General features: G+C 40.5%; 1 protein-coding gene across 1 annotated transcript; it reads left to right on the forward strand.

Moving 5' to 3' along the window:
- On the forward strand, nucleotides 1-27,776 carry dpy19l1l (dpy-19-like 1, like (H. sapiens)). Its single transcript, XM_040117670.1, has 22 exons — nucleotides 1-223; nucleotides 666-690; nucleotides 791-878; nucleotides 2,234-2,371; nucleotides 3,321-3,441; nucleotides 6,289-6,382; nucleotides 6,632-6,689; nucleotides 8,573-8,664; nucleotides 9,825-9,924; nucleotides 13,572-13,649; nucleotides 15,433-15,519; nucleotides 15,767-15,826; nucleotides 16,619-16,699; nucleotides 17,334-17,435; nucleotides 17,942-18,013; nucleotides 19,672-19,751; nucleotides 19,960-19,984; nucleotides 21,924-22,043; nucleotides 22,234-22,408; nucleotides 23,679-23,778; nucleotides 24,418-24,543; nucleotides 24,760-27,776. The coding sequence occupies exons 1-22, from the start codon at nucleotides 1-3 to the stop codon at nucleotides 24,929-24,931; spliced, it is 2,217 nt and encodes a 738-aa protein (XP_039973604.1). The 3' UTR covers nucleotides 24,932-27,776.
- Nucleotides 27,777-27,929: the final 153 nt, after the last annotated feature.

The raw sequence follows: 27,929 nt of genomic DNA on the forward strand, positions 1-27,929 counted from the left end.
ATGGTGGCTAAAAACAGAAAGCAGACCGGGAAGAGTCCGGCGACCCAGGCTGACCGCGACAGGAGCCCGCTTGTTTCGCCCCCTGGCAAAAGTAACATCAGGCGACCAGGCAGGGAGGGCAAGGCTTTCACCAGCTCTCATCCAAACGGGCTCTCGGGCATCAGACACAAGCTCGGGCTAACTCCCTCTGCAGTCGTGAAGCTGGGAATCACTCTTCTCCTCGGTAAGTTAGGAGCTTTAGCCTGCTAGCTGCTAACGACTGCTAACGCTGTGAACATTTTTTTTTTTTTAGCATTAGCGGATTCGCTAAATTAAGTTATCGCTGCCGTCTATCTGTTGGCTAACGTTAGCTCCCATAAACAATAGCTCAGCAGTTAGCTTCCTGTTGTTGCTATTCATTAAAATCTCATCAGAGTAGCCCGTGTTCTCTTCTGCAGCTCCACACGTGTTAACAGGTTTTCTGGCAAAGTTCAAGCTAATGTTTACTGTATAGGTAATGTGTCCTCCTCAAAATGCACCACAGATCACTGTCCGAGTCCCCACGCCCGTGGCTCTCTTTCTGGAGGGCATTGCAGTTTGTCAAACAGAAAAGTGGTGTGTGTTTTGTTGTTGTTGTTGTTGTTGTTGTTGTTGTAGCAGTGAAAGTTAATTCTCTCTGTCCACAGCTGCTCTGACTGGATATCTGCACTGGTAAGTTGCTCCATCGAAACGTGATTACTCAAACATTACTGCCGTGTTTGCTTTGCGACGTGCGAGCTCTCGGCTCACACATTTCCCCTCCTATGCTTAGGTATCATCTCACACAGCTGTTTGAGAATGACAGGCACTTTTCCCACCTGTCGACCCTGGAGAAGGAGATGGCTTTTCGGACAGAAATGGTAAATATTTTGTTTGTTTGTTTGTTTGTTTTTTAAATCAGGAATGCCCTAATAATGATGTTGTTTTGAGGCCGGTGCCGCCTTTGCCTGACGTTGGCCAGCAGCCAGTACACTTGACTCCTGGTAAAATTGCAGGTGCAAAGCAGAATGGCCTTTTAAAGGATAGGTTCACTTTTTTTTTCCAAATCTGTCTTAAAGCAATAATCAGTTGCCCTGGAGAAGATTGTAACAGGTTTTACTTGATGCAGTTGTTCCTCCTGGAACTAAAAATGTAAATTTTGGTAGGTATCCTCATTATTGATCTAGCACAGACTGCTGAAACATCACATCAGCTTCAGATAAACACTAGAAGGCATTTTTGCGTAGAAAAATGACTTTGTGATGGATTTTGTCCCCCTTGACTTACATTACAAAAACATTAGTATTGGATATCTTAAGGGACATTATGAACTGGAGGGATAATTACAGCCACCAAAAACTGTTTCAATATACATATGGGCATGTGAGCATTGTTTTCCGTTGGACAAGAAAAATGTCCACGTCTACGCTCCTATGCATTCAAAGTCATATTATCTCATCAGATTATAGCTTTTGATGAGCCATGATACAAGGTGCGTCTATTCTGAAGCCCTAGACAACACAAAGGTAGTGTCAGTAAGCCTTATGTTCAACAAAATTGCCAAGCTCCCAGTCTGAGTGAATATTCACAAGGCAGAAGTGCTGTGTGACCAAACCTGACCTCGTATCACCTGTACATTCTGAAGAAATCATCGTATCCTCTCACAACAGTATAAAAACCATTGGACCTGCTCTTCAAAGCTGACATTAGTTGTAACAATACGCAAAATGTCGGTGCATTTCTAGTTTCTGTGGTTTTGTCTGTTTTTGCCTTGGACACCGCAAAAGCAGCAGCACAAGGGCAAAATTTGTTAATGTGTGTCATTTAATGTAGCATATGTTTATGCATCACCATCACAATCATTGTGTAAAAGCTGCTGAGATTTGAAATGAAGCGAAAGCACACTTTTTTAGAGATGACACTGAAGGTGACAGTTTAATCACGTGCAAACAGAATATTCTTCTTGCTCCGGCCCAGCTGTGCGCTACTGGGCTATGAGGATGTGTAACTCACTCCTGTTTCTTCTGAGTTGTTGTCGTGTATAGTTGTAGTGTCTGTCTCACTCTGCTCTGTCTCTCTCTAAGTCTCTCCTCTTTCCTTGTTTCTCTTGTTGTTCTCTCTCTCTCTCCATCACTCTGCCTTTTACTATTTGTCTTTCTAACATTCCCCAACATACTTCTCTCTCATTTTGAGTTCATGAGTTTAATCTACTGTATGTATTTTCCTTTGGTTCCAGGGTCTGTACTATTCCTATTACAAAACCATTATTGAGGCTCCCTCTTTCCTGGACGGCCTCCACATGGTCATGAACGATCGGCTGACAGAGTACCCCTTGGTTATTAACACACTGCAGAGATTTAATCTCTATCCAGAGGTAATGTTGACATGTTATTCATTTAATTTTCCTTGTGGTAGCATTAACCATGTCACTGTTAACACATTTTATTTGTTGTTATCAGACTGTACAAATTGTCAAAAACTTAAAAATAATCCACAGTAAATATTCAAATCTCAAGACAAGTCAAATCTTGAGAAATTATTCTTTATTTTTAACTGGATTATTTTTCTTCTCTCTTTTTTATTAGCAAAGAGCAGTGTAGAAAACATCCAGGTACTGTAGCAGCTTAACTCAGGGACAGGCCAAAATTAAACGTGTCTGGTTTAGGGCTGACTCGGTTAATAGTGCAGCTCTAGTCTGGTTTGTCAGCACTCTGCAGCCGCTGGCTGTACTCGACCAAAGATCATTTGCAAGGGAAGATGCTCCACTCCGTAACACCACTGTGCAATCAGAGTGTTTTTCCAGTTCCAACAACTCCCAATAGATCTTGTCACACCCATTTCAGGAATTTCATTCTCCATTTAAACTTTAATTCATATCATATAAATGAGTTTATATAGGTAGTAGTTATGAATCTGAACTTCCAGTATTTTAATGAAGAGGCTTGTGGAACACGAGGTGTGTCACTTTTAGTAGGCTACACAAAGAAACTTGATCAGGACCTTCCAACAAAGAATATGAGAGAGGTGGTAAAGTCATGCCATTTTACAAGGCAGCACAAGAATTTAATTTAAGACAGATTTCACACATTAATTTGCGTTTTTTCTTGCCCGCATTCACTATTGCTAGATTAACTGTCATAGTATCCACAAAGCAATGCAGAAAACATCAACATTTCCAGCTCAGGGAAGCAGTTGGTAAAGGAATTCTACAGGATTACAGTGGGAATCCAGTCTGTCTGTACTCCTCAGAGATAATGGGACAGAGAGGTCCTTTCAGACATGTTGTTTGAACAGGCCTTTCACTGATTGTCATCTCTCCCCAGGTGGTCTTGGCCAGCTGGTACCGGATGTACACAGGTGTAATGGGCTACTTTGGGATTCCCACGAAGATGTGCTGGTCCATCAACAGAGGAGAGGGACTCACTCCCGTGGACAGCTGTGAAGGTACAGACCGTCGCCATGGAGCTCCAGTCTGATCTGCGAATATTCTTATTTTTGCATGCGTACACATGCGCGCCCACACACGCACGCACGCATAGACAGAAGGTTGTAGGATGACCAAATTACACAAGCGCAAGTAACACAAGAAATGACCTGGAGCTACACTGACATTTAAAATACACTGAATAGACTGGATGACTGATTTCTTCATAGTCTCTGATGATTTTTCTTCACTCGTGGACAGATGCAGTCAAAACAGCCTCATGCGGCACAGGTAGTTAGGAGAAAATGTATAATTTTACAAAAGGAACTGAACAAAGGAATCGAGCAATCTTAATTCCTCTTTATTACTGAAACGTCAAGTGAAAGTTTTTTGTTTTTTTTCCCCTTCTCCTACAAAAAATGCTCAACAGATTCCTAACGAATCAGTGTTTTTCCTCCAGTCCTCAGGTATGATTTTCATATGCAAAGATTAGAAGCAGTAAAGCATAAGAGTAATATTATAAATTAAGACTCCAATCAGTGATCATTTTCATTGATGAATAACCTGATTGCTTTTTTTAATCAATCAATGAATTGTTTAGTCTATAATTAAACATGTTCATTAACATTCTGAAAGTTTACGATCATTAAACTCCTAGTTTTGTCTGACTGACAGGACTAAGTTCACAAATGTTCAACTTTTAATTAGATAAAACCGCAAAAAAAAAAAACCCAGCAGATCCTCACATTGGAGAGCTGGATCCAGGAATAAGTTTGGCATATTTGCTTACAGAGAAAATTCAAGATTGTTGGAAATATGCTTATTTGCTTTCTTGCCAAGAGCTGGATGAGAAGATTAACGCCACTTTCATGTCTCTCGGTTCAAAACAAGACCACAGCCAGCAGACAATTAGCTTAGCTTAGCGTCAAATAGGAAAACAACTACCCTGGCTCTGTCCAAAGGCAACGAAATCTGCCCTCCAGCAACTCCAAATCTCACTAATTAACACATAATATCTTGTTTATTTAATCGGGGGGAGGGGCTACAAATTACAAATTAATACAACAAATTGTGGTTGTATGGTGGCTTATGTGCCAGACTGTTGGCCGGGCATAGTGAATCCTTGTAGTCTTGTCATCACTGTGAGGTTGTCAGACAACCAGTGGAGACTCACTAGGAAGTCCTTTTTAAAAAGCCTTTACTATTACATATGACAAAGAAAAGAAGCAGAGCACATTTGAGAAGCTGAAACTTGTCATTTTTGCTTGAAAAATGGCTTCACACGATTAATTGATTATTAGAATTCTAGTCAATTAATAAACTTTTACTTAACTAATAGATTCACTGACCAAGCATTTCAGTACCATTGTCAAAAAAAGAAAAAATTTAGGTGAGATCGAATACTGATATTATCACAGAAAGACTCACAAAAGGAAGTCACACATCTCACGCAAAGATACAGTAAGACATTTAGGATCTAAATGGCAGCAAAACAAATGGTAGAACATCAGGTTTAACACAGCAACAGCAAGGGAAAGACAATAATTATTATAGTAGCCCTGAGGGAATGAAAAACATTCTCAACATAGTAGGCAGAATGGGGTTTTTTTTCCTTTTTATGTTTACAGAAATATTTCCCAGAAGAGTTAATCTGCTGACAGTAAACAAACAATAACTGCTGTCAGCATTCCTTTGCTGAGCTGCAATTTCTGTGCTTCTGTCAGTCTCATTAGTGAAGCAATGCACCCCAGGGTCAATATACACCGGCTCACAGTGTTTACATAAATCTGACGCAAGCCGCCTTGCAAAAGAGCCAACAGTCAGAAAGAGGAACCATTTCCTGTAACTGCGAGTGCAATATTTTTGCGTATTTTTGTACAAAGTAAAGAGTCGACAGTGTTAGTACATTTTTCGGACTGAGCTGTTGTTGGATCCTTATTGATAAATCTGTTATGTAATCAGATTATCTGTTATAATCTGATTATTTTTTCGTTAATCATGTAGTCCTATTTTAAAAAAAAATAAAAACTAGATTAAGAGTCCACAGCTATGCTAGCAGCTCTGTGAGGCTGTACTTAGTGTGTTAGCATGCTGGCATTGCTGGCTAATTAGTGTTAAACACAAAACATACAGCAGAGGGTAATGTCACTAGTTTTGCAGATATTTGGTCTTAAACCAAAGTACTGGACAAACGGAAATTTTTGGCCTGATGATGGCGCTAGATTAGTTAAGGGATCAACAAAGTCATTACAATCCCTCCCGAGCGAGCATGTATGTCCGTTCTAAATTTCATGGCAGTTCATCCCATTATCGTCAGGACGTTTCAGTCTGATCATGGTGGCAGTGGAGGAAAAGTCAAGGAGTCACGGAAGTCGGCAGGATTTCTCCTCTTGGGACAATGAATGTCTGTGAAAAAATTATCATTGCAATTCACCCAGTGGCTGGTAAGATACTTTAGTCTGGACCAAAGTGGCAGACCAGCTGACTGCATGACATTGCCATCCTTGGAGCGAAAAAATGGGCTTTCTTGAACCCAGAGAGACATCTTCAGATTGCTTGTTTTGCCTGTACAAAACCCAAAGCTATTCCATTTACAATTATACTAAACCTCACATTTGAGAAGCTGGAGTGAGTGAATGTTGGGCATTTTTGGTTGATGAATGACTAATCAATGATTAATCAATTATCAAAAATGGTGTCAAATCAGTCTTTTGTGTACTATCTAATCAAATGATCAGTTTTTGTAGTACTAGTTTTAGTCTCCTACAGCTCTTGTCTACATCCGTAACCCTTGATTCTGGAAAAAGGCTCAACGCTGTTCCTGTGTCTTCTGGATGCGTGTTTTGTTTGTGTGTTGTGCACATCAGGCATGGGCGATCCAGCGTATTTCTACGTGACCTGTGTGTTCCTGCTGAACGGCGTGATGATGAGCCTGTTCTTCCTCTACGGTGCCTACCTCAGGTAACTCCACTCCTGCCCAGCGCTCTGCCCTGTCATGCTCTGATGGGAGAGGAGAGGATGAATTTTTATGGGGCATCTCATCCCTCAGCTGTCAGACCTAGACAGAAAAAGAGTGCTGCAGTTTGTCTCCATCCTCTTCCAAAAACATGCATTGGAAAGATCAGATGGAGGATGACCTTGCTGAATTGGTCTGTTGCTCTCTGCGTTTCTTATCGTGCAACCCCACTTCTTTCCATTTTTCCTCTCTAGTGGCAGTCGGCTTGGCGGCATTGTTACCACGATGTGTTTTTTCTTTAATCACGGCGAGGTGAGTGCACTGTTCTTGTCCTTCTCTTTATCAGTGGCAGTAAGTCAGGATTTTTAAATGTCGAGGCTTTGTAGCTCAGTGCTAGCCTCTCTGGGTGTAAGCTTCTGAAACGTGTAAAACTCAAAAAGAAAAAGCAAACCGAAAAGCAGAGGGTGGTTAATAGGAGCTCATTTCAGCCCTCAAAGGAGCTTAGAGTTGTTTTGGGCTGGCACTCAAAGCTGAGTCCCTCCACCCACCTCCTTTTTCTCTAGTTTCACCCAGAACAAATAATGAGTCTCTATTTTTCTAGTCAATACACTGACATTTCAATCAAAAACAACCTCAAAAACTCACTCAAGAGTGTCTCAGTCCTTTCAAACATCCTCCTCACCTTTTTCCATTGGTGATTTGTTGACTTTTCAGGAGCATCTGAGATTTTCCCTTTTCACTTTTTTTTGGAGGTGGTAATGGGTTGGTAAAGTGACTGAGTGTTCTGAGGAAACAAACACATGTGTGAGATACATGCTAAGTGTGTTGTTATGTAAAATAGTAGTTTGGGATTTTCTCAAGTGATAGAGTCAGGATTTGCTTTTACAAACGGTCAAGAATATGTAGCAGCCAGGGAACAGAAGGCTGATGTCCCAGTCAAGCTTTTTTTTTTTTTTCTCCCCCATCTCAATCCCAAGTCCTTTCTGCCGATACAGAGTCCAGTCTGATACTTATACTATATATAGCAGCACATCTTCACAGTGCACACTCAAGCTTTAAGTTGAAAATGAGATCAGATAGAACTTTTCAGTCTAAAAGAAATTTTTTTGCCAAAGATGCTCACTATACAGAATAAAACGAATTATATACATAGCAGCAGAAGATGTGCAGTGTTTATTAAATATGCACCCTCTCACATTGAAATAACAGCTGTAGGCTACGTTTGGCACACCGTATTTTCATGAGCTATTCGATCCAAACTCAAGTCCTGACTTGAAAGTGTTGCATTTATAGGGTTAAATTACTTTTAAATTATTTATGTGATGTGAATGAAAGTTAAGTGGAGAATGTGAGAAGACATATCACTCTGTTGGATTTGTTGGAACAACACGCCCGCGGGGCCCAACTGTAGCGTTACAGAGCGGAGGCTCTTCCCTCACCAATCATCTTTTGGTCGAGTCAAATTTAATTTTGTCCTCCTATCAATTGTGAAGCCTGGCTTTCATAAAGAAGGGCACCTTGGCAACACAAGTAGGCGGAGGTGGACTAAACACAGGAGATTACAGTACGGAGGGAAAAAAAAAAAGGATCAGCGTTTGATCGGGTTTATTTTAGCAAATACCAGTTGAGGGTCTGCTCAGGACATCTCTACACTAAACATATCAGTAGTATGTAATAATATCATACATATGATCATGTACAGAATGTAGAAATAGCCCAACTTGCTGAGCAAAACATCTGCCAGATAAACATAATGTAAGTCCTGTGAGAAATATCTGCCAGCAGCGGTAAGAATGCTGACCAGGAATACACCAGTAAATTGGTAGACATGTCCTGCTCTCTACAGAGTCCCAGGCCATGAATGAACTGCATGACCAACACATGAGCCCCCTCAGCTGCAATCTTTGTGGCATCTATTAAATCCTGTGATTAGTTAGTGCCAGATGTCTAATATACCTGCAGTCGTACACACGAGCAGTGTTACATGTGTTAGTACAGGATTTAATAACTGAAATCATTTATAAGCTGCATGGGAACAAAATGCCTGTGAATAAAAAAACTGCCGTACGTCTCTTTCTTTATTTCTCCTCGTGAAAATCATAGCTAAGTGATGTATATTCATCCACTGTGTGGATTTGATTTGCTTTTTAATGTGTGTGTTTGTTTTTCTTGTCTGTCTTCATGTGTGTGACCAGAGCACTCGTGTGATGTGGACTCCGCCACTGAGGGAGAGCTTTGCTTATCCCTTCTTAGTCCTGCAGATGCTTCTTCTCACCTACATCCTTCGGTAAACCCACCACGAGGCTCCCTGTCTTAACTCATAGTCCCATGTCTTTTTTTTTTTAACTTGTTGTTTACTTGTTACTAAATTCTCCATATTAGGACAAAAAAAGACCAAAATAATGTCATAGGAAAAGTCTTTTTTTTTCCTTTAATTTTATATGAAAATATTACATGGCCATTATTCTTACCCCTGTGTAATTTATTTTTTATTTCAGTGGACCTGTAGGTGCACATATTGTGCACGTTGGCAGTTGTGTCATCACACGATCATCTCTTAAAACCTGCAGCAAAGTGGACCATTGAACAGTGCATTAGTTTGGTGTTCACTCCCCAAATCTAATTGTATCTTCATTCCAAATTTAATTGTGATCAAAAATCACAATCAAAACTTAGTCTCCACTATACAAGTGAAACAATGGCCTAGACAACCAGAAAGACGTGAACACTGAACAACTTTTCTGGGATTGTTACATTCATACAGACTGTATTCATACTTAGTCACACACACACAGTATAACACCTAGATGTCAGTGTTAACACATGTACACAGTCTGTTTTTCCTGACCTGTTGTTTTTTATCCTTTTTATTCTCTTTTATGAAGTCATTTGTTTGGATGTTTTAACCTTGATTTAAAAGCCTAACCAGGGACGGGGGCTGCAACTTAGCTTTAGCTAGATGCCCTCTGTACGTTAGATCTGTTGCACTATTTATCTGTATGTAACAGTATAGCCCCTCTTAAATATACAAAAAAAAAAAAAAATTTCCAGAAGAATTACAAAATTTGTGATAGATGGATCCATCAAAAAGATAGAGAAGCGTCTGGTTTTTCTTTTCATTGTACCACCCTGTTGAATCGTAAATATGTGAAATAACGAGTAAGATACGATCAGAAAGCTGGTTCCTTGTGACTTTAAAGCAAAGCCTGCTTGTCTTGTCAGCTAAATTGTGTACTGAAGCAGGCTCTTTGTTGGCTAAAGTACTTGTCACAGACTAGTAGCCTTCTCACTGCTCATCAGCTAGTGGATGCCACGTGTGTCTTATTTCTCAGTACATTACCAGGTCTTGGTAGTACACTCAGCGAAATTGAATGTGTGTTCTTATGTGTGTGTGTGCTTGTGCGTGCGTGTGTGTGCGTGTTCCCTCTGTCTGGGTTCTCTCCCTAGGACACGGAACCCGAGCAGGACAGCCATGGTCACTCTGGGCATCTCCAATTTGTGCTTCATGCTGCCTTGGCAGTTCGCCCAGTTTGTGCTGCTCACTCAGGTAAACAGGGTGCAAGAGAAAGATTGAGAGAGAATGTGGGAAGAAATGAGATCGGGCAGGAGAGATTAGAGAGAGAATAGAGACTTGGAGAGAGCAGAGGACTCTGGCAAGGAAGGAAAGAGCTCAGATGTTGGCAAAGAAATGAAAAAGCAGGAAAGATTAAAAGAGAAGGGATAGAGGTAGTTGAAATCACGAGAATGCACCATTTACATCTTCATTTTAATAGAGCTCGCCTAATGTACAGTATATAAAAAAAATATGCATCTGAAATCCTAAGAATATTTCAAGTGGAAATGTTGAGACTGCTGTAAGGACAGATTCTTTCAGACAGGTAAGTGATAGAAAGAAATAGAAAGTCGAAGGGTGTAGGCTGGCAGACAGAAGAGCCGGAGTGTGAACTACGACACCAGAACAAACGGATCACCGCTGCAAGCATCTGTGCTCAGCAACAGTTTAGCCCACGCCGTTAGCGGCCCCCTCAGGGCACTGCTGCTTTCCGTACGAGCATTTCAACAAGAGACGAGTTATTTAACAGCTATTGCGTTATCGTTTTATATTTGTAAGCTGCTAATTGAACCCGATTGCCTCATCCACTGTGTGTGTAAACCAACGAAAGGCCAAATACTGTAAATCCATCCTCACTGCTCACTCCTCACTCCTCTAGAAAAAGACATCTGACAATGTTAATCTCTGTAGTATTATGGAACCTCATATCTGTTCATTATTGCATATCTCTTCTAACATACCTCTATATTTATCAAGTGAACAGTTTAATTTTATTTCCATTAATGCATTATCAATGCAGCACCATGTTGTATTCACTAAATCAATAATTGGACATGCACTACCAATGTAGAGGGGACACACAATAAATGCTAGGCCACTAAATCCACTCCAGTATGTGCAAAGGCCAATTGTAAAGACTGTAAAGGTGGAACTAATTAGAAATGATGAGCTGTGTGGGTTGTCCCTCTGACGGCCATCTCAGCTACTGATATAATGAATCTCATCACAGTTAAACAGAAGTTAGTCTGTAAATTTCCAGCTCACCATTGAGATCCTTCAGCCTCTGGACAAACAGCCCCAGCTGCTAATGGAAATTTGAGGAGAAATGCTCACTCCACCATACTGAAATAAGGAAATGTGTCCCCTACACCCAGTCTAATTTCATGAAGTGGCTTATATAAAAAATGTTTAAAAAGTCCAGACTTCATTATATATTATAGTAATGCCTAATATATTTGCTGAACGCAACAGTAGATGTATTTTACTATTGTAATGGAACATTTTAATACCATTCACATGATACTAATCACCTGTTAAGCTAGGGTTATATTATCTGTGGAATGTACTGTTTGCTCACTGTCCAGTTGAAAGGTACAGCCTGACCCTCAGCGATAAAACGAACCACTTGGTACCAGGCGCTTGTCCTTCTTCCCTGAAGCTGTAATTCATCTCACCAATTAATTATGGAACTAAGCACTTGTGTGTGTTTTATCTCTCTGAACAGTTACACAGCAACCCCTCCCTTCTGTACTCACGAAAGGGCATAAATGCTCTACTAAGTTTTGTGCTTTTTGCACATTGTCAAACATTGCTCACTGCTGTGGAGACTTTTGATCTCTGTATACTTGAGACCGTCTGCAGATGCTCAGCTAGGACTGCATAAAAAAATATGGTACTGGAAAATATCCACTTCCATCGCTGCCGACCAATTATGTAAAATTGCATATGCATATATATAAATGTCAGTAAATTAATGCACTTGGTAAATAATTCTAGCTTATATCCTCCCTTGGGGTTGATATCTTAACTTCATATCTTCATATCTTTCATACTTTGGTCGGTATGACCGTGAAAAAGGCATTAAACTGCATCTTTAAAAGTTTTAACTTTTAAGCCTTTCTATGATATTCCTATAACATCCATGTTGGGATTTAATTTAGCTTAACATAGTTAATTAAACCGTAATTTCTAACATAAGTATATTGTCGGCTGGACCACAGCAGCGGGGCAAGCCGTATAAAAGTCAATGTCCGTGACCGACCAAGTGCAGAGTTCACACCGTTGGCCGTTGCTCTTTCAAAATGAGTCTATTGCGTCATCAGGGGACCGTTTAAAGGCAGTTTTGCCAACTTAGCACCTTTGTTGCTAGATTTACCAACTTTTCACCCCCCTTTAGTGACTTTTCTTCACAAAAGCACCTTGTAACAAATCTAGGGACTTTTTTGACAAACTTTAACTAACTTGAGCTTCATCGCCAGTGTTGGTCTTTCCCTCCACAGGCCCGCTTCTCTATGAGTCTCTTTCAGTTGACCACATGGCTGCTGACACAGACGTGAATGAGCTTTTAACTTTCTCTCTGAGTGATTATTTTACAAGTAAATAAAGCTGAAATCACAGCAAAGCTGTTGTCTCTGACTTATGTGTGTGGTGATTCTGTCAGACAACGTCATGGTTATAAAATCAGGATTTTAGTAGTGCAGAGCAGCAGCTTGGAAATGGCTTGGAAGTGACTGCTGGTTAACATGTGGTCTTAATGGGCTGCGTTTCAGTCACTATTTCATACTTGTTCCATTGTCTGACGACAGAAACAGGAAAACGTGTAAATGAGAACAGCTTTATTGGGAATGTGGCTGTATTAAAATACTGTATATGTGAGCACAGACAGTTGGAGAGAGGAAAGCAGGTAGAGGGCCGTCCAGCCACAAACTAGGTTTTGACCTAGTCTTGTTTTAAATAACAAAGTAAAGTAACTTGTGATATTTCTGTTATCGGTATTATTTCTTTGTGACTAGATCCAACTTTCTATCAGTTTAAGTTTACTGTGCAAAAACAGGTTCTGTTGTAGCTACGTAACAGTGAGTTTAATATATAATATCATTATAATATTACTGAGACTCTCAGTCTCTGCATCCTGTGCGGCTCTCCGGATAACAGGAAGGAGATTTGTCTTCAGTTGCCTGTCACAGGTGCTACGGCACTAGTCAGAGCCGAACAGAGTAGGCGGACTGCTCTTAAGAAACCCTCATCAAGCTCATCACACTCAGCCAGCACAAACGTGAGAACACATAATGCTGCACCGTTATCGCCTTTTACAGCCAGTTTACAGCTGTGAAAATAGGCCTTGCAGTGGGAGTGCAGTCCTCCTTTCAATTCTCAGGTTTTAGATTAATTTTCTGATATGGTTTGTATTTTGTTTCTTATTTACCCCCTCGATTATCCTTATCTTGACTTGGGGGCTGTAACTGTCCGATAGTGATTTATAAAGTTGGCATTTGTAAACTGTTTATCTGTGTGTCTGTCTGTATGGATCAACTTTTTAAGCAGAAATAAAGTTCCCTGAAGTGTAGTATGATAAGAAATTGTTAATGGACATCAATATCCAGCCTCTGTTAGCAGATAATATTTGGTGCTGCCAAAAATGTGACATATTTGGCAGCAACAAATATTATCTCCAGTCAGTGTTGAAAATACAGAAATTCAAAAGGGAGAATATGCATGAGGTGAATCGTAATGAAAATGAGTTTTCAACAGAGAAGTGGAAGCCCAGAGCTAGAACAAACACTGTTAAATTTCCATTTACTTTACTTTGTGACTGAACTTGTTTTTGTGTATGTTTATTGTTGTTTTGTTTTTCCCTCCAGGTGGCTTCTCTGTTTGCTTCGTACATCCTGGGTTACCTCGGCCCCGCCAAGATGCAGTCCATCCTGGTCACTCATATGGTACAGTAGATGTCTTTTGCTACAGTAATCAATCAATTCTCCAGAGAGTTAAGAGTGTTTTTGTTTCCTAACTTGACATTTATTGGTCACTCTTGCGTCATACAGTGGCACTGAGACAAGATGATTAAGAATGCAGGAAGAAAAGATGTAAATTACCAATCTGTGCAGGGGAGACAAAAAAAAAGAACAATGACAGTAAATATGGAGGAAAAAAGCTGCGTGTGTGTATGCGCGTGCGTGGATCATGTGCTGCACACAACATAAGTGAAGGGCTTTCCAGCTGTTGTCCACTCAGCTGTAATGTGCTCTGCCTCAGTTCTCCTTATCTCACTTAGCTCCTCAGGCGGAAGAATTTCCCATGAGCCGGGAGGACAACACCAGCAGAGACCGGGGCGACGTTCCTCAGCATTAACTATGCTACTGCACGTACAACAGTGCCTTTTTAGCATCAGAGAAGGAGGATATGTGGGCAAATTGGTTCACTCTGCCAAGGACAAAAGTATATCTCTTTATGTGAGAATGTGTGAAGATGTTTGTGCTGGGGACTGTGTGTGTGTGTGTGTGTGTGTGTGTTATTCTGGCCGTTGGTCCCTCTCCTCCACATTCTTTCCCCCTAATCCCCTCAGAGTGCCAGGCTGTTAGCCAGGGCCTGTGTGCTTCACAGATAACGAGAAGGCCCTTTGTGGTAAGATGGTGGAGATTTGCGTCAGAGGAAGGCATATGGCTCTGCATAATTTAGAGAGCTTGGCACCAACGACCTTGGCTTTGTGTGTGTGTCTGTGTGTGTCTGTGTGTTCAAGAAAAGAATACAGACACACAACCAGGCATGTGTCTTCTATGACCCACAGCGTTGTTAACCAGCCTGAGCAGTGTCACTTGTTACAGTCGCACAAAACAGGCAGGGCTTCACATAACTAATATCATAATTCTCAATTAAGATGTTATTTCACTGATTTATTGATTTAGTCTCTAAAATATTAAATCAAAATTGATCCAAAACCCAAAGGTATCCACTTCACAATGATTTAAAACAGAGGCAAGCAAATCCTCAAATTTTAGAAGCCGGAATCAGATACTTTACAATAATAATAATCATAATCTTTATTTATAGAGCACTTTTCAAAATCCAAGTTACAAAGTGCTTCGCGAGGCAGCAAAATAAAACAGACAAGTCATCAAATCATCAGATTTAAAAAGAGAATAGATAGAAACAAAAACGATGTATAAAACCAAATGAGTGAAAACAGATAGCACTACAACAGCGCTAACAGCACTACAAATATTTGCATTTTTGATCACCCGAAATAATGCAGATCGGTACATAATTCCACTTTTCACGTTCGGGTTAAGCATCAGAAAGTTAATTTAATAAGATTATATTCGGCGAGTGGCTGCATATTAAAGTTTAATGCACTGGTTCATATCAGTGTTTTCAACCACGCTGTTGTAAAGAAGACTTATTGTTGACACTCAATGGGATCTATCCCAGACCACCCTCCTGCTACAGAGAGACAGAGATGTTGCTATTTGCAGGCGGCGGTGAAAATGGAGCGGAGTGTTTTTATGAGGCCACTGAAAACATACAGAAGCTGGCTGTGCCTCTGAGCTCACTGCCAAGCCGGCGGGTTTAGCATTATTTCTAATTGCACTGACAGACCGTGCACATAAAGCCACTGGAAACACCGGTTACTGTAGCTGGATCGCAGAGTCCACAGCCGTATTCGCCGCGGGAATACCACAGGTTTGTGACGAATAACGCCTCCTTCCTGTCACCGCCCCACAGATCACGCTCGGCGTCTGCTTTATCCTGATGTTTGGTAACTCCATGCTCCTCACGTCCTTCTACGCCTCCTCGCTTGTCTCCATCTGGGTGAGTTGGACTTTGAAGTCCGATGTACTGTACTGTATGAACAGCCGTTGAATGTTCTGAGATCGATTGGATAAGTTCGTCCAAAACAGTGAGTACATTTGTACAAGTAAAGGCAATACGGGCGGAAATTGACTGAAACTAGAAGACCATGATTGAGAAGATATATGCTGTTGTATCATTTTGCGTGGGTCTGGACTTTGAGTTCTGTTTCAGTGATTCTTTTTTTTTAATTTTTTAATTTTTTCAGGCAATCACTGCACTGAGGGATCGGTTTGCTCAAGTTTTCAAACCTGGCATCGTGGTCTGGGTATGGACAATCGACCTCTGCTTCTCTCTTTTCGTTTTGCTTTGTTTATTTGTTTTTTTTATTCTTACTACACTTAATATAACTTTTAAATTTGCTCATGATGAATTCTGTATATTCTACATAGAAAGAGAAAACAAGGAAAGATAAAAATGAATAAACAAAAATGTTTGGAAAGAGAATTAACATATAATGGGGGGGAAATACACAAAAAAAGAATAAGGGGAACAAGAATCCCCACATAGAGCCACCGAAAGAAAATCTCATTGATTGACCGTCCATATTAAATAATAACTTATGCCATCAGTTTAGCACTGAATTGATTACAGCTTTTTATCACATATCACTACATCTGCTTCCTCTAGTAGGAAATTCCTCTCTATTATTTAGTTACGGGCCTCATATTTAATCCATTTTACTCCACCATCATGAATAATCCAATAGAATTAACGTCTGCTTCTTGTGTTCGGAGGGATACTCTTAATTTTTCCACTTTATTATGGCAAAAGGAACCAAATGTGACTAAAGCGCAACCATTTTATATGAAATGTTTAAATTTAGTATTTTTGTATTTCGATCAACTAAAAAAGCTTAAGCTAAAAGAAGTAAAATCATTGGAATGGCTGAATTTTTCGACCGCTGTGTCCGGTCAGCAACAAAGTGTGCCTGGCTTGTTCCCAACTCCACTACCCCTCAGGGCCATGATTTCAGGTTCCTGTCTGAGTTTTGTGCTTGTGTTTGTGTGTGTGTGCGCACATATCAGCCTGCCAATGTGTATCTCTTCTCCCTCCTCAGGTCATGCAGGGTTTGGCGTGGGTCGGCGCCACAGTTCTGCTCAAATTCACATTGTCCACGATCCTCGGTGCCTCTGATGATGTAAGTGACAGTAACTTAAAGAGTAACTTTACACTAAATCCACTTTTTTGATTCAGTAAATTATGTTGACGTGTTATTCATCAGTTTTTAATTGTATCAATTGATCCTTTCTCAGTCTGTGTTAAGTTGCTCTTTAGCCGTCTGTATCTGTAAAAATGCAGATCCTCTAAATTATATTCCTGATACGATAATGATGATATTTTTTGAATTAAAATCAAAGCACCTGACTTTATATTCCAAGGAAAAGAGAGAATTGTGGAAAATAGATATTTTTTTTTTATGTCTGCATGTCAATATGTTTAGCAGTTGGACGAAAAAACTTGTTGTAGATGATTTCGTATAAATGTTTGAGGATACGCATTATTTCATACTTGACTAATTAAAATTAGTATTATTATTATTATTAAAGAAATGAGGGTGATCGACCCACAAGCGAAAACTGAGCTGCTAAGGTTTAGATTGGTCCTCTGAAACTAATGGCCCAAATTTCTTAGATTGTTTAATGCCACAATGAGAAAAGGTCACACTGCACAATGAAAGTTATTTTCAAAGCAGTCAAACATTTAGAAGTCAGGAATGAGAGTAAGTTTTTAAAACCAAAATGTATAGAAAATATGTCTGTTTTCTTTTCCAGGCTCACATCAGTGGATTGATCAAGTCTAAGTTCACCAGCTACAAGGACTTCCACACCATGATGTACACATGCGCTGCAGAATTTGACTTCATGGAGTTAGAGGTGAGGTCTGTTTTGACCAAAGTCAGGCCCAGCGTCAGAGTAGACGTTTGTCTTCCTCAAGTCAAAGCGGCCAGAAAACGCTGATAACTCTGTGTGTCTCTGCCTTGTTCCCTGATAAAATGCACGTCTCGGGTGGTTTGTTGTCAAAACCTTGCCAAACCTAAGCTTTCAAAATGTCACTCAGTCTCCTTTTGAAGAAACCAGAAATTAAAAAAAATATAAAAAGCCTGCTGTTCTGTATCAAAGCAGGACTGAGGATAGAGGGAACCGGATCTGTGCTCTGAATTCAAAGCTTAAATTTTAAACCTAACAGCAGAATCTGGCAGTTCGTTTTGGAAGAGTTCTGTGATAGACAACTGCCCGGTTTCGTGTTTGTGTTCACATGTGAATGTTCAAAGAGTGTGTGTTTTTAAAACATCAGTAGTGGAATTTAAACATTATTAAACAGCTGTTGCCTCTCTCTCTCCTCTTACCTCACCTCACATCTGTATTTCTCTCTCCCTCAGACCCCTGTACGTTACCTCAAAACATTGCTGCTGCCCATCAACATGCTGGTGGTTGCTCTGATTGTCGGGAGGGTAAGTCTTATGTAGATTCTGGACCAAACCTCAGAAATGGGGAAACAGTTTGTTTTGGTTTTTTTTTCTTTTTTTAGGAGCATAAGAACAAATCTGACAAAAACAGCAGTTAAAGCATGTTAACTACAGAAAGTCTGGTTGCAAAGCATGAGGGCATTAAAGGGAGTGAAGATGTGTGAAGTGAAGTCAGGGCGATCTGCATATAACCTGACAGGTAAAACCCAGGGCAAAAAAAGAGAGTTGCTGATGATTTTAAAGCTCAATTGCTGTGAAAAAACGGTAATAATAGAAGTTGACACGCATGGAGTGTATGTATCATTTTAGAAACTGTAGGGTAAAGATGACTCATGTTTAGAGAGATTTTAGAGATGAAATCAAACCGTAACTGTAGAAGTGCAGGGGACTGAAACAGGACCCTGAAAAGACAAGTGAAAGTGAATTGTCATCCAATTCCCAGTGGAAATGACACCCTCACATTTAGTAATCAACAATAAGCAGCACGGTTTTACTGTACTGAAGCCACAGGCTGCAAAAAAACAATCAGAGAACACTTGACACCGTTATGCTTTCAGTCAAGGGTGCAGGTCTGGCTTCAGAAACTTAGTAAATTACTGTATTAATAATGCACTAACCATGCTTTAAAATTATGTTGAGCTTCCTTGAAACAATATTTATATTATACAAGACTCGGCCTGAAAGCTCATGATAAATAATGTATTTCCATCTTTACTACAAGGAGCACTGTGCACTGTTCATTGCTGCTTTATTTTCAATTGATAATCAATTCTAGTGTGATTTTAGGAGAATATGAACTGTTAAAAAAGTGAAAAATACATATTAAAAAAAACCCAAATAACATCTTGTAGCAAATAGAATTAAATGAAAACTTGAGAAAACAAAAAGGTAACACAAAATAACTTAAATATGAATAATACATCTTCTCCTTTTTCAAAAGCTTGGGAAAATGAAGAGTCTTCTGTGCAGTCTGTAGTGGCAGAAGTCGTACGGATGTGGCTGTCAGACAGTGCCAGGCCTGCAGTTCGAAGTCTCCAGTCTCACCTTTCAGAACAGTGGAGCAGGCAGTCAAACATGAAGTTCAAATCACAGAGCCTTGAGATGCCGCTTTGCTGTGGCAGGACGGCAGAGCCGGGAGTCTCATCTGCTCTAGTTACCACGCCTATATTTCTAGCCCTGATGAGAACTGCCTGAATCTAGGAGGAGCCTTTTTAAATTCTGGTTATACTCTTTCATTTTCATAAAATAGCAGTTCTCTTATTTGCTGTGCATGGGATGTATATATGTAAGCTTTCAGAAAGAAAAGACAGGGAGATTTATTCCCTATACCTATTTATATGAGGTTGGGCTAAATAACGGAAACGCCTCTCTGTATAATATAATATAGTTACACAGCATCACAAACTACATCCTCCAAAATGACCACACAGTCGGATCAACACCTCACTAAAACAGTTTCAGTTTTAGGGGGGAAACATCAGAGGAAAAAACATTTAGGCAACCGCTCTTTGTGGTCTAATCTCATTATGCCTCGCCCACGCTAGGCTAAGAATACATGAGTCGATTTGACAAAGCACGGCGGGTAGTAAATGAGCGAACTGTCAGGAAGAGGCGTTTCATTCCAGCAATTTTGTCCCTTTCAGACCATCCAGGATATAGTCCGGTTCCTGAGGGATGGAGGGAAGATGTCTGGCAAAAGTGAAGAAGTCGATGAAGCTGCAGGGTGAGTGACCTGAGGCCTCTTTGCTCATTTCAGTGCATTTACTCGTTAACTGTATCAATTACCAACCGTGTAAAATAGGGAAATAGAAGTGATTTTAAAATGATGTGTTATTTCAGCTTGAAAAATGCAGTGCCGTGTTGAATAAAACATATTTTTTTCACACAGTGGACAGCTGAGTTTATATATTTCTGTCTGCTCTGTTTTGCAGGTCTGAGATAGCTGCAAAAGGAGAGGTGAGGGGGGAAAAAAACACATTTCACATCCTCTGTTATTCTTAAGTATATGCACAAACCTCATCTTGGTCACACCTCGGTCTGAACCTTTCAGACATTTTTTACAGCCTCGTTCCATATTTCTAAACCTGTTTTGTTTTATCAGATTCCTCTCGCGCAGTTACATCCCCTCAGTCGCTGTGTTCCAAAGTGATTTTCATCCCTTTTCTCATTACTCAGAAATGAAAGGCAGCCTCGCTTCTGCCACGAAATCTCGCTGTGCTGCCTTTTGTTCTGCTGCTTCGTGTCATTTTCTCTAATATCCCTCCCAGGGCAGGAAAACGTTCAGATGTTCATCCACCGGCCGCACTGTGTGGAAGCTTCCAGGGTTTCCCAGATAATTGCTTTAATGTTTCTCTATGGCTCAATGAGTAAAACTGCAGGGAGGGGGGGGTTCTGACTCCTCACGGTAAAAGCCGTTTTAATACTTGAGATCGAAGCATCAGGCAAATGTCATCGTTTACAGCTTGCCCAGAAAATGGAGCTTTTAAGATGACACGGAAACTTTACAAAGCTTTTTCTTTAGGATTTCACTATCAATTAGGGCTGTAAGTTCTTAAAAATGGCAAGTTCAAACAATTTAGAACACAAAATTAATTTGAATGCAACCCATGTAGCATGATCCTAACATACGTTGCAGAATTAACAACTAAATGACAAGCTAGTTTTACTACAAGTTACTGTATGTCAGCAAACAGCATTAACTTAATCCGAGATTTTTTTCCATCTGTGGTGTTCAATTCTAAATTAACTCGCATCATATCGCACACGGTTTGACGTCATAATTGTCCGTTCAGCACGGCTGGCGGGAAAAATGGCTTTACGGAGTTTATGGAGTTTACTGACAACAGGGCGGGCAGTGGGTCAGGCAGAGGCTGCACTTTAGGAATTTGAACAGGTCCTTACGGAGCGAATATGTAATTTTTCCCACCTTCAACTCGTACTTCAAATTTCACAGAAAAAAGGGGGACAGCCCTGTAATTCATTCTTCTTACATAAATGGTTTATTTTCTGCAAAATGTCAGAAAATTATGCCCATCACAAGTTTTCAGAGCCAATGGTGACGTCCTCAAATAGCTTGTTTGTCAGACCAACAATCCCAAACCCAAAGTTATTTATTTAATATGGATATAAAATGAGGAACCCCTAAACTTTAAAGGAGTCTTGGACCAATATGGAGCAATGTTTTTACCACTTGGTTCCCCTTTTGTTTGTATGTCATGTGCTTGCATCAGGCCACGGTGTCGATACAAATTCCCGGCGAAGGTTTTCACAGTGCTTCTAGGGCCGAGGAGGTAGAGTGGGTGGTCCACTGATCCCTGGGTTGGAGGTTCGATCCCCAACTCCTCCTGCCATCCGTGTGAATGATTAGTTTTGTAAAGTGCCTTTTGGTCCGAAACGCTGAAGCTCAGACGAACATTTGAGCTGAACCCGACGAGTGTTTGACACTTTTGCTTGATAAATGACTTGAATGACGATCATGAAAATTGTTGTTGATGAATTTTGTGTCAGTTCGCTGATCTTTTCAGCAGTGCCTAAAAGTAACAAGAGTGTCAGTTTGTGGAATCAAAACCCACTTTTATACTAATATTCATCTTAAATGTGCTTTTTGTATTCAGGGATCAGTATTGCAGTAATCGAAAATTATATATAGAATGAATTTGAAGAAATGCGAATCCAGTTGTGGCTGTTTGGCTCAGACGTCTTGGTCTGAGTTTTGCATTTGTCTGCATTCACCTGCCGCAGCTGTTGAAGAGTTTGATCCCTTCGAGTCCCTGGCAGATTATTGCAGTTTAAAAAGGTTGCGTCACTAGCCCTGTTGTTTGTTATTTCTCCCTGTTATTTTCTCTGCACCTTCTTCTCAGTGCTGATGACAGACTGTGAACTTGTCACCCTCCAGCTGGTGTACCACAGTCTGCAGCTGGTGGCATTTGCTGTCCTGGCCGTCCTCATCATGCGTCTGAAGCTCTTCCTGACACCCCACATGTGCATCATGGCTTCGCTTATCTGCTCCAAACAGGTCTGTCTCTCACCCCATGTAAAGTCATCCAAAAAACACCATGTAGTACCTTTTTAAAAGATGGCTATTTGTTTCCTTAATGTCCTTAGTGTTTGACCGGTAAAGAGAGATGATCTCTTTGATAAGCGATTTGTTGAGCACACATTCTGTCCTTCAATAATGCCTCTCCCCGTCCTGGTTGCTGTGTCAGTTGTTTGGCTGGATCGGGGAGAGGTTTAAGCACCAGGTTGTGGTGTTCGCTATAATGGCCGTCATGGCCATACAGGGAGTGGCCAACCTGCAGGCGCAGTGGGCGATCATCGGAGAGTTCAGCAACCTGCCGCAGGAGGAGCTGCTGGACTGGATCCAGGACAGGACCCCTCCCGGTAAGCGGAGTCGCCTGTTTCCACGGCTACAGTGGAAAATAATGATCCTGATTATTCTGTTCAGTGTGACGAGTTGGATAATCACAAAGTCTTGATTTGAGGAATAAGTTTACTGCAGGTTTTCTTTATTTTTCTTTTTTTAAATCTCATTTTAAAGTTACAGGAAACTAGATTGAGAATCACGTTTCTTCTATATCCATATGTAGGAATAGCTACAGTGTTAAAGCATTTGAAGTTACAGAAAACATCAAATAATGACTACAAATCACCCCTAGATTTTTCTCGATGAAGGGGGGGGCGGGGACTCACCCATTGCTGAGCTCCACAACATTCAACAACAGGTGCGGTAACGCATCCTGAACCAAACTGTTTACAGCTCAGTTTGTTTAGTGTCGAGTCCTGGTTGAAATTTGCACTGCACCCAAATCTCCTTTTTCCTCCTCACTCGGAATGAGCTCCGCGGTGTTGAAAAATTCATTCCAACACTTCCCCAGACGTCAAGAAGTCACCTCCTGTCAACACTAGTTACACTAATGACCGTCAATCACCAATCGAAGTAGATGCCCGGGGGAAGCATTGGTCCTTATCTGGCCCCGGTTTTTCTCTGTGACGAAACAGAGCCAAACGGGCTTGAAACCCAGACTCTGAACCAGGAAATAAAGATAATAAAGTTTAGGCAAACATTTTGAAAAGTCACCTATTGCTGTGAATTGCTCCTAATAGCTCCTTGCAAGAGAACATACACAATTGACATCTATTAAGTGAATGATTTTGAGTTTCCTTTCCCAATGTTAGACCACGGCAGTAATTCACGAAGTTCATGATGGATGGCCACAGTACAGGGTGTTGGACAGTAGTTGTCTGCTCTCTGGAGCTGGTGTCTGTACTCAGACAGAGACTGTGTGAGAAAAAAGACACATTACTTTGTAACAGAACTGCGTGTTCTCGTAGTTCTTGGCAATTTGAAGGTCAAGAGACATGAAGACATCTAGGATTAAACTGAGCTAAATTCGCTTCAAATGCTAAAGCGATTTTCAGCATTATTTAAATGTAAAATATTTCTCCTAAAATATTTAGGTCCGACCTGTTTGTACCATTGAAAATATGGTATATTTTTAGTTACATGTAACTGAGACAATAAAAATGCTTTAACTTTTCAACCACATTTTACCCAGTTTTGACCTGGACATCTAGATATCTTTTGACCTGAGTCTCTCATTTTCTAAGTCAGGACGTTATAGTATTATTTTATGCTATGTATATGATACAGATTCTGTGTTTGCGGGAGCGATGCCCACCATGGCCAGTGTGAAGCTGTCCACAGGTCGGCCCATAGTCAACCATCCCCACTATGAAGACGCTGGTCTGAGGTCAGTGGAGCTCACAGCAGGTCGGATGAGAGTGCTGTCAATACGCAGCATATACCGTACAACAGTACACAGCAGGGGGGGGGTTACTACGGACTGCCTCTTGTACATGCCACAAATACTGTTTCATTTCTTTTTGAGTTCGTAAAATCCAAAGTAGCTCATTTTAATGTCTGTCTGCTGCAGGGGTTGTATTTACTTACAGTATTTTCCTTTCAAAAATTAACAGCGTGTTTAATTTTTGCATACAACTGTAAAACTGCGTAGATAAAGCTTTTATCGTTTTTTTTTTTTTTGATTAAACGTTCTTAGTTGCCTGAAGTTTTTTTTCATACTTTTAATCAATAGTTATGTTTGCTAATCCTGTGTGGAACGGACAGACGGTTTGGCACGGCACAAAATTAAAAACTAACTACAACTGTGGGAACATCCAAATATTTGTAGGTTCAAAGTTCTGCGTTTTTAAAAACCCCAAACTTTCAGGTGCCAGTTGACCCTTCTCTTGATTTCATTCCTTTTCCCCCCTTTAAGTTTCTGGGGTTTATCATGTCTGTAATATTGGTATTGTTTTATTATTTGTCAGCTGTACTAGTTGTCCTCCTCCTCGTCCAATGTAACGTTGTTTTATTGTGTTCCGTGCAGAGAGAGAACCAAGCTGGTCTACTCCATGTACAGCCGTATGTCTGGAGAGACAGTGAAGAGAAATCTGATGAAGCTGGGAGTGGACTTCTTCGTCCTGGAGGATTCCTGGTGCACGAGAAGAACCAGGTACCACAACACAACCGGCGCCCTCTCGCAGAAGACTTCGCATTGTTACCTGGGACCACGTTTTCTTTCACATTTGGATCCTGTGTATTTAGATTTAGAATTGCAAACAGCAAACTGGAAGATTTTGCTGGACCATGAGTTTCTATTATGGACGAACATTGTTTTTCTTTCTTTCTTTCTCAGTCACCTATTTTTCTTCTCTCTCTCTTTGCCCAGGCCCGGGTGCAGCATGCCAGAGATCTGGGACATTGAGGATTCCCAAAACGCTGGTAAAACTCCCCTCTGCACCCACATGTCCAGGAACTCACGACCCCACTTCACCACAGTCTTTTCCAATGACATTTACAAAGTTCTGAAAGTCCCCAAAGTCACCAAAGATCTCAGATAACACTGCTGGATGGACTGGTCCAGCACCAAACTCGTTCTGTCCACCACCTCTTTTTGTTTTTTTTGGGGGGGTTTTTTTTGGTAATATTTTTTTGGTCCCAAAACTCAAACCCCCGTTCCCCGTTTTTCACGGTGCTTTGATTCACTGGGCGGTGGACTAACAATAGGTTGGATATGCCAAAACAATCTGCCACGAGTCTTTCCAGTCCTGTCGACCTCATGTCTGTCAGAATTTGTGACTTAAAGAGAGTCCCTGTTCCCCGCATTTTGCCAATCTTCCTTCTTGCTGCATCTTTGTCATCCAGCGACGTCCCCGTGATGGTGATGACAGCTGGTGCCCAAGTGAATGCCTAAAGGTGTTGTAGCTCTTTGTTTAGCTTGTTGCATTTGTTCTGTTACACACAGTCTGTATTTGAAGAGATGCTGTTCAAACATCGTTTTTTTTTTTTTTTACGTTATGTAAAAAAAATTTTCATTTTGGACTTTCGCTTAAGAAGTAAATTTTGTCTAGCAGGACCAATCGATGATGTCCACATACTGTGAAGCAATACCCTTTGCAAACTTGACAAAAGCCGACTTCTTCTATTGTTCTACACAGTGTTGACCTCTGAAAGGATTTTGAGATTTTTTTAAATAATTTATTTGTGTGAATATTTTTATGCAAACTTCAAAGTGTTAAAATGTTTTTCTTTTGAAGCGAACAGTGTTTTAAGAGTCTTGGGAATCACAGGGGGAAAATTCTGTTCTTGTGTTTGGAAGCTTTTCAAATCTTTCTATTACATATCATTCAGCATTGCTGTCTCGATTGGTTTCACTCAAGAATATTTTTAGAAAACTTTTGATCTTAATTCAGTTATAAAAACTGGCAGCAAGAGTTTTTTTTTTTTTTTTTAATGTCAAAACAATTTAAAAAAAAAAAAACAAACAAAAAAACCTAACAAGTAGTTTTAACCTAACTGTGTCCTGTAACAACATTTTTGTAAATACCCAAACAGTTGTTTTGTAAAATACCAATGTACGGCCTTTAAAAGGTTCTATGTGTTTATCGAATTATTGTTAATTGCCAAAGGAAGTCCTGTTATTAAAGCTGGGTATTCGGGATACTGTAGCAAATGAAAGATGTGTTTTTTGGTGATTGACAACCATCGGTTTGTGAGTTCTGTAACAGCCAATTCAAAGTATTTGTAGCAGTGAATTTTATGTAAATGATAGCAGGTGTTGGTTCCTTTGTTTGTTTGGGCCACAATAATGATTGTTCGATATTCTAAGGAAAATGCTTATTTGCTTTCTTGCTTAGAGTTTGATGAGACAATCGGGAAGCTACAGCCTAGAGGTAATTAGATTAGCTTAGCATAAAGATTGGAAACGGGGAAACGGCTAGCCTGGCGCCGTCCAAAGGTTAAGGAATTATCGAACCAACATCTTTAGTGTTGCTGACCTTCGGACAGAGGCCAGGCTAGCTGTTTCCCCCTGCTGAGCTAACTGCATACAAGTCTGCGGCCTCACATTTAGCGCACAGATCAAAGCCTGCTATCGATCTTCTCATCCGACTCTTATCGAGAAAAACAAATAAGCGTATTCAAAATTTGTCAAACTATATTGCGTGTTAAAATAAGAAGATCTGAAAAAGTGTCCTTTATACCCACTGTAGGTTAAATTAGCAGTGGCTCCATAGCTGCATGTTGTATTGATGGTTTGTCCTAATGTTATCAGACTCATTGGTAAGTTTAAATATAGTTTTTTTTATATCACGGCTCTATAAACGAACAGTATGAGTCAATATACAGCAGGATTGTCTTAGACTGGAACAGTTTTTTTTTTTTTTTTTGTCTTAAAAGCAATAGGCCTCACTCATTCGCTTTTTTTGTTTGTTTTTTTGCTGAGAGTTCGATGAGAAGATTGATACCACTCATGTCTGTAGGCTGAATATGAAGTTACAGCCTGCAGGCAGGTAGCTTAGCATAGCATGAAGACTGGAGGTAGGGGGGCAACAGCCAGTCTGGCTTTGTCGTGCTAGTCCAAAAGTACGCTTTCATCTCTGCACCTCTAAAAGTGTAATAACCACAGGTTGTGTATTTCCCAAAATGTTGAACTGTTCCTTTAACCGAGAGGAGCCACCGCGTTGGAGCAGAGGCAACTGAAGAAACAAACATTACCGCTGCCTCCTCTCCGAGCCCCTTTCCTCCTGCAGGAGCTTGAGTTCAAGCCGCGGCCACGGAGACACACAGTTTTCTATTACACGTTTACTCGAACAGGGCAGCATGTCCTTCCCCATCACGATCAGATGCTCCATGATGACGTTCATTTCTAAAAAGACGCTGCAAGTTTTTCTCTTGGCGGTAGAGTTTGTTTTTTTTTTACGTTTGTGACGGGTTGAAACCATTTCCGTACAACACACCTCGGGATGGATGATTTCATTGATTCGGGCATCAGAATGAGATGAAAGAACAAATGAGATCAGTGAGGTGACACTTTTAAACAAAAAAAAAAACATACATTCAGAATTTAAAAAGCGCTTCTGTGGTGAGGCTAAATGTGCTGGAGCGAGTGGCCAAACAAATCAAACATGGGAACGTGTGACCCCTTACATCTTGTGCATTTGATTTCGGAGCTGTTTGTTTACGCACTGCCCCTTCGAGGACTGAGGATTTGACGATGTAGAAGTGATCTTGTTACGTCAAGTGCCCATTTTTAAGGAGTGGGGCTGTTGAGTCACACTTCCCAAAACACTTTGACATAAGTAGTTTATTCCTTTCACAGGCATAGGTGTGTGTCAGATGTCTTTTATAATATTTGTCTATTTTGTCTGTATTTTAAAAAAAAAAGAAATAAAATATTTGCCATCAGCAGCACGGCTTTTTTTTTTTTTTTTGTCTTAAATGTATAAAAATGTTTCGCCCCACAAAAGGACAAGATGTCAGTCAGTTTGATTACATGTTGGCGATGCGAGTCCCATATTTGAGAAGAGCCACTCTAGTGTCTGCTGTGTCGATTACAGC

Source organism: Xiphias gladius, chromosome 22 (assembly GCF_016859285.1).
Source record: "Xiphias gladius isolate SHS-SW01 ecotype Sanya breed wild chromosome 22, ASM1685928v1, whole genome shotgun sequence".
Lineage (NCBI taxonomy): Eukaryota > Metazoa > Chordata > Actinopteri > Istiophoriformes > Xiphiidae > Xiphias > Xiphias gladius.